The sequence below is a fragment of the Amblyomma americanum genome, chromosome 2, assembly GCF_052857255.1.
Source record: "Amblyomma americanum isolate KBUSLIRL-KWMA chromosome 2, ASM5285725v1, whole genome shotgun sequence".
In the NCBI taxonomy this organism is placed as follows: domain Eukaryota; kingdom Metazoa; phylum Arthropoda; class Arachnida; order Ixodida; family Ixodidae; genus Amblyomma; species Amblyomma americanum.
In genome coordinates, this window is record NC_135498.1 from 42,334,637 (window position 1) to 42,342,185 (window position 7,549).

General features: G+C 48.0%; 1 protein-coding gene across 1 annotated transcript; it reads right to left on the reverse strand.

The window, feature by feature from the left end:
* Nucleotides 1-5,959: 5,959 nt before the first annotated feature.
* LOC144118516 (innexin shaking-B-like) lies at nucleotides 5,960-7,191 on the reverse strand. Its single transcript, XM_077651438.1, has one exon. It carries the CDS (start codon nucleotides 7,114-7,116, stop codon nucleotides 6,010-6,012), a length of 1,107 nt encoding a protein of 368 aa, XP_077507564.1. The 5' UTR covers nucleotides 7,117-7,191; the 3' UTR covers nucleotides 5,960-6,009.
* Between the last annotated feature and the right edge of the window lie 358 nt (nucleotides 7,192-7,549).

Consider the following 7,549-nt stretch of genomic DNA (forward strand, 5'->3'; position numbering starts at 1 on the left):
ATTCTCCAATCGCGCGAAAACAAAACCAAAAGTTTACTTTGTCCATACGTGCCGCGTATCACCCAATTGTATGTGGCACACTTTTCGAGTAACTAAAAAGTTGCAAAGCATAAAGTCTAATTTGTGTGTTTGTGTTTAGAAAAGTGGTATTGGCGACATCGGCGTGTCTTCGGCTCCGAAGCAGCACGTATATGAGGAGAAACAAAAAAACTGCGCATTTGTGATTTCTGCGTCGCAACACTTTTCCACTTGAATGCAAACGGCAATTGTATAAATGGCAGATGCTAATCTCGCAGATTACCATGCTCTTAAAGATACTTCTAACGGTGTTTCAAAGAGATGGGCACATCCTTGAATTCTCATGCCCGTCTTTCCACCTTCATCTCTAAGGAGTTTTAAAGAGAAATGTGCAATCACTGATGAAACGTTTCTGAGTTAAGCACGGTGGGCAGTAACGATCGAATGATGGAATGGAATTGTCTAGAGCGATTCCTTCAAGGGAGAGCTTGTTCATTTGATGTAGTACAGTTTGCGGGAACCCTTACTTCTGGAATGGCTTTCTTTCCTCGGTTTATCTGTTATCATTAAATATTCTTGAGTTGTGTTTGCAATATACGTCCCCGTATAACGAAAAGTACCTTTTCAAGACTTCTAAAAACAATAGACAGGAGGGCGTTGAATTGTCCTCATCCAATGTTTTTTTTTATTCCCGAAACAGCTAGGGAGGTGGAGGACTCTAGCCATAGTTGCGGTCACCCGCTGCAGGGTTCCCCTCGCCATGAAGAGCAAAAAGAACTTGAAATTGTTATAGACTTAGTCGAAAGGCAGTGTATAGATTGTCTAGACAGAAATGGGGTGTAGGCTATCCATACACTTTGGTCAATGGATAGCCTGTAGACTGTCTATAGACAAAAAGAGATTAAGGCTGTCATAGACTAAGGCCATATATCTTCTATAGAACGCCTATAGACAAAAGAAAATTAAGGCTATTGTAGAATTTCGTCTTTAGTCTTTATACCGTCTGTAGACGAAAAGAAAGTAAGGCGGTTATAGACTTTAGCCTATAGAAAGTCTATAGACAAAAATAATTTCTGGCGGGTACAGACTTTAGTCTATAGACCGTCTATAAAAAAAAGGAAATTAAGGCGCTTATAGACGTTAGTCTATAGTCTATAGAATGCCTATAGAAGAAAGGAAATTAAGGCTGTTATAGACTTCAGTCTCTAGATAGTCTGTAGAACATCCATAGACAAAAGGAAATTAAGGCGGTTATAGAGTTTAGTCTATTGATAATCTGTAGACCATCTATAGACAAAGGTAAATTAAGACTGTTATTGACTTCAGTCCGTTGTTATTCTGTAGACCGTCTATAGAAAAAGGTAAATTAAGGCTGTTATAGACTTGAGTATGCAGATAATCTCTAGGCAAAAGGGAAAGACAAGGATGGCCATGGAGTCTATAAAAAGTCATAAAGTCTATAGACCATTTATATAAAGGCTTTCTCCTTTATCATTCCCTTACGGCCCGTTCGGGTGCCCACCTACTCCCCGCCGCGGTGGCTCAGTGGTTAGGGCGCTCGGCTACTGATCCGGAGTTCCCGGGTTCGAACCCGACCGCGGCGGCTGCGTTTTTATGGAGGAAAAACGCTAAGGCGCCCGTGTGCTGTGCGATGTCAGTGCACGTTAAAGATCCCCAGGTGGTCGAAATTATTCCGGAGCCCTCCACTATGGACCTCTCTCTTCCTTTCTTCTTTGACTCCCTCCTTTACCCTTCCCTTACGGCGCGGTTCAGGTGTCCAACGATATATGAGACAGATACTGCGCCATTTCCTTTCCACAAAAAACCAATTATTATTATTATTATTATACATGAGAAAGTTACTGCGCCATTTCTTTTCCTCAAAAACCAATTTTCAATTTTTCAAAACCGCTGTTTTTCATTGAAGTGAGTTTCCAAGGCATTTGTCTAAGCTCTAGAATATTCGCAAGACCTTCTGTGCACGGCCTTTCTATACGAGACATCTGCCTCGTTACTTGAGAATATGAAGAATCTTAAGTCGATGAACAACCTCGCTCGTAGCCCTGCTAAGAAGTCGAATCAGGCATCAGCAGAACGTCCCTGAATGGTGGACAGCCTAATGAACATGGTAGAGAGAGAGTAAAGCATATTTATTTACAGGCCACAGTGAAGCAATGTGCCGGGGAGGGCCCCGTATTTGAGAAGCCCCAAAACGGCGACTGCAGCCGCTGTCGCCCGGTCGATCAGACGAATCCTATCGGCCGATTTGGAGCTGGCATTGTTCCAGGGAAGGGTTAGGAATTGGGGGCACCACAGGATTGTGTGGACACTGTCAGGTCGGGTTGCATATGGTGCGGTGATCGTGGCACCACGGACAAGTGGAGTGAAACAGGGCAGGGCGGACCTTGCTGTACAATGAAAGGTTGGGGTATGTATTTGTCTGAAGCTACCGCCAGCGGTCAGACCGATCCCGCGAGTTTCGGGTGAGGGGTAGGGAAGTGCGCCCGTGTCCTTCTAAAGTATTCGGTGACACCAAAGGAGAGCAGCCGCCCGCCGCTCGGTACACTCTAAATACAATCGTGCGCAGGGTTCTCCCTTAGACGGAGAAGTTTCACCGCAGCACCCCCTCCACACCCCTAACAACCCCCTCCCACAGAGGCCCCTAGGGTCAAAACGCAGCACAGAAATGAGGAACATTTATAAAACATTTATTTAAATGTGAAGGAATTGTGAAATATGCAATATATTATAGAACACTAACACGCTTAAGAAGGAATATCCATTCTCTCTAACTCACCGAAAGTATAGGCCACAACTGTCTTTTTCTAACTGCAAAAAGAAATCGAAAATATTGTTTCAAAATGAACCGTGACCCGACAAGTAAGCAGTTCTCGGAACGCGGCATCACAGGTCCTCGGCCGCCAGTATCGTCAAAAAGCCAGGGATGCAATAACTTCATCATCATCATCATCAACAACAACATCATCGTCATCACCATCAGCCTGACTACGCCCACTGCAGGGCAAAGGCCTCTCCCATGTCTCTCCAATTAGCCTTGTCTTTTGCCAGCTGCTGCCAGCGTTTCAACGCAAACTTGTTAATTTCATCCGCTCACCTAAATTTTTGCCGCCCTCGACGCTACGCTTGCCTTCTCCTGGAATTCACTCCGTTACACTTAAGGACCAGCGGTTATCTTGCCTTCGCATTGCATGCCCTGTCCAAGCCCATTTTTTCCTCTAGATTTCGACTAGGATGTTATTAACCCGCGTTTGTGTCCTGACCCACTCTGCCTTCTTCCTGAATCTTAACGTTACACCTATCATTTCCCTTTCCATAGCTCGCTGCGTGGTCCTTAACTTCAGCTGAACCCTTTTCGTTAGCCTCCACGTTTCTGTCGTGAGTACCGGCAAGATACAGCTGTTGTACACTTTCACCCTGAGGGATATTGGTAAACTGCCCCTCATGATCTGAGAGAACCTACCATATGCGCTCCACCCCATTCCTATCCTTCTAGTTATTTCCCTCTCATGATCCGGATCAGCTGTCACTACCTGCCTTAAGTAGACGTATTTCCTTACTACTTCCAGCACCTCACTACCAATTGTGAGCTGCCATTCCCTTGCGGGAGTGCTGAACACTACTTCAAAGGTTTTCTGCATGTTAATTTTTAGACCCAGCGTTCTGCTCGGCCTGTCTCACTCATTGATCATGATTTGCAGTTCACCTCCTGAGTGACTCAGCATGGCAATGACATCAGCGAATCGCAGATTACTTAGACATTCTTTATTAACTCTTATCCTCAACTGTTCAAAATCCAGGCTTCGGGATATTTCCTGTAAACAGGCGATGAATAGAATCGGCGAGATCGTGTCTTCTTTATCTCCTTTATCCCTTCCCTTACGGCGCGGTTCAGGTGTCCAACGATATATGAGACAGATACTGCGCCATTTCATTTCCCCCAAAAAAACCAATTATTACCTCACAGCCTTCCTTATTGGAATTTTATTGCTGACTTTAGGAAGGGCTATAGTAGCTGTGCAGTCGTTATAGATATCGTATAAAGTATTTTCACGTAAGCCTCTTCTACGCCCTGATTCCGCAATGCCTGCTTGACTGCTGAAGTTTCTAATGAGTCAAATGCTTTCTCGTAATGAATGAAGAATATACACAGGGCGTTTCACCTAAGACTACACAATTCTTAAAAATAGCCTCGGAGTTAGAAGAACGCTTTTTTTGGCATCGCATTGTCACCAATAGCATATAAGGATACTGCTAAGACGTGCTAACTACAAGACTGGTTAACCAATAATGAATACTTAACTTTTTGACTCCTAGTATTAGGCTCAATTACTGAAAGGCGCGTATACCCCGCAGTAAATACTATCCGCATCAGTTTTTGGAATTTCGAAAATGCGGTTACCCTCGGCGCTGTGGCGCAACAAATTTTGGCTACCTCACGCCAATATACACGCTCTTTCGAGAAGCTTGTAAGCACAGCAACCTCTCCAGTCCATATTTATACTAATTTAAATAGTCAAAATTTGTTGTGCTTCAGCACCGAGGGTAACCCTGTTTTCAAAATTCTAAAAAATTGATATGGAAATTACTACGGTGGACCACACACCTCCGAATTTCCAAGAACCATATGAGTGATAGTGAAAAAAAATTATCCGCGGTTTAACTGCTGCTCAACCTGGTTAGAGAGCGAAAGCTGTGATGTATCGGGCAAATGGACGCGGCTTGGCGTCTGTAACGTTAAGTGCGTTCCGCACACTGGATAGGCAGCGCTCCCACCCTGCCACCCTGGTAAGTGGCAGTTAAAATAATGGTTGATCGCGAGAGGTAGTTCACCCAATGAACGCTGCGGCCTGTTGCTGCAGCGCCGCGGGTCTGCCACAACACTGTCAGCGCTATCGCATGCAGCCCACATCTCTCACCACAGCCACGTACCTCCACTGACCCAGGGAGCCAGTTATGCGCCCTTCCTTTCCTCAAAATCATCAGAGTCTATAGAGAACGTTGTGAACGCCAATGAACGCCGACTGCTTTCGCTTTGTATATATATATATATATATATATATATATATATATATATATATATATATATATATATATATATATTCAGGGTTAGCTGAGCTAATGCACAGTCTGAGCTTTTAACGCGACAGCGTTAAGGAGCTCGTGTCGCTGTAAAGCCGGTGTCGTCGGCGGCGTTGGCCGTGAGCTAGAAATGGCGCATCAAGGTGGACACCTGAACCGCGGCGTAAGGGAAGGGATTTTTCTTCCCTTACAACGCGCTACGGGTGTCCAGCGAGAATTGTGAGACAGGCGTCATTTCCATTCATTAAAACCAATTTTCATTTCATTTCTCTGCCCTGATTACGGCCCGGTTCGGGTGTCCACCGAGATATGCGAGACAGGCGTCCTTCCCTTAAACTGTCCAACAGGCCACGCGTCGCGCCGAACGGGCGATGGCGTTCCGTGCACTCCTTGGCAACGTTGCAACACGCTTTCGCGTAACACTCTTAAAGGCGAAGCTTAAGCGTCCTGCAAATTTTTTAGAGCGTTTTAGTCCGCTGCAAGAAATCCGAGAGAAATACTGAGTCCTAGCAGTCAAGAAAAATGTGATCCATGGTTTCCGGTTTACGGCATATTAGGCAATCAACCGACTATGGAACAAACAAGCCTTTTCAGAGACTATATGCGGTCGCCCCAACCGGCCACCACTCTCTCTCTCTATCTCTCTCTCTCTCTCTGTGTGTTTGTGTGTGTGTGTGTGCGGGGGGGGGGGGGGGGGGTGTGCTTGCATGCGCGCGTGCGCGCGCGCGTTGCACTCACTGGAAGAAGACATTAAGCTCTCTTTGCGGAAATGCGTTTCTTTTGAACTTTTCTAAACACGAAAACGGGGCAGAATTGTGCCACTCAAAACAAAGGTCTGGGGAGGAGGAGTACGCCGGAAGAAGGCGCTTAGTTTGGGGCCTAGTTGTGCACTTAGTTCGGCACCTGATCCGGTGGAGCTTCGGGCGACACCTTGACCAACCTGCGCGACAGCTCGGCGACCAGCTGGCTGAAGACGACAGAGTCCACGTTCTGTCCCACCAGGCTGAGGAGGAAGACGTCGCCGGCAGACATGGACGACACGACTGCTGCGATGGCCTGGCTGTCCGGGTAGCGCCAGCTGAGCAGGCGACGCCTGAGTGGCGCGTTCACCAGCAGCAGCACACGGTAGACCACAGCCAGGGCGCCAGTGAACAGCAGCAGCACGTACCAGAACCACAGAAAGGCAAATACCTTCTCGTTCAGGATGTTCAGCGGGAGAACACAGATGGCCTCGCGATTCTCGAGAGCTCCGGATTCACCGTAAAGCACGAAAGTGCACATGGCGATGCGCGGGAACGCCATCACGGCCGGACTCGCAAACTCACGGCCCCCTCCTCGATGCGAGCAGACTAAGTCCCAACCGTAGCTCAAGAACCCTCCTCCCAGGACGTAGTCGGTGAAGCACATCTGGACAACCACGTTCAGGACGCTGAACCCCTCGCAGACTAGGTACTTGACCAGGTAACAGCGGTTGCGGTTCATGTTGACCACTAGGAAGTCGACCATATGCGAATGGATTTCGTTCCTTCCCTGCGCAACGCCCGAGCGGATGTCGAGGGCGGCCACGATGGCAGCAACCTTGCCGCCCTCCCAGGCCTTCCAGAACCAGCGGGGAGCGTAGAAGCAGAGCGCCTGGGCGAACATGAGGAAGCAGACCCACTGGTAGTAAGTGTGGTACTTGCGGTCTTCGAGGCCACTTCCTGGAGGTATGTGGCCTGCGCCTGGATAGACGACGCTGCCTTTGTACGACGCATTGAACATGGGACGAACGCTGAACGTAGACTCGACCCAGCAGAAGGATTCCACCACGCTTTTGGGCAGCGTCGGGCAGTGACAGTCAATCGGCGTTCCCACGTACTCCTTGGTCGTGAGAATCGTGCAGAAGGCCATCAGGAACGCCACCGTGACGACAGTCTGAAGGCGGAAGACATTGCCGTCAACGTGTACTTTCCGTGCCTTGAAGAGCCTGCGCAGGTTTGCCAAGAAGTGCAGCATCATTCGTGATTGTTCTCTGCTAGCAGCGCGCTTAACTCTCCTAAGCTTACACACGTTCGTACTACTCGCTAAAACGACGAACGCGTCATCTCGAGCCGGTAACCGAGTCACGCGAGGCTACTTTAGCGCTGTGCGCGAGACAAGGCACCAGCGCGAGACAAGGCACGAGCGCGAAAAAAAAGGTTTTTGAGGAAGGGAAATTCATAGTGAGACAGTGGAAGCCTTAGCCACGCTGTGTGTGTGAGGGGGGGTGGGGGTGAAGGAGGAAGTGATAGAGAGAAGAGAGAAAGAGAAATCGTATTGGAGAGCTCGGAAAGAATTAGACCTGCTACGGTGGTTCAGTCGTTAGCCCGTTCGGCTAATGAGCCACCGCCGTGGTGGTTCAGTGGTTACTGAGCCTGAGTTCTCGGTGTGGAACGCGCCTCGACGGACATGT

Coding starts and splice junctions, on each gene's coding strand:
- LOC144118516 (XM_077651438.1), bottom strand. CDS start 7,116: ATGATGCTGCACTTCTTGGCAAACCTGCGCAGGCTCTTCAAGGCACGG.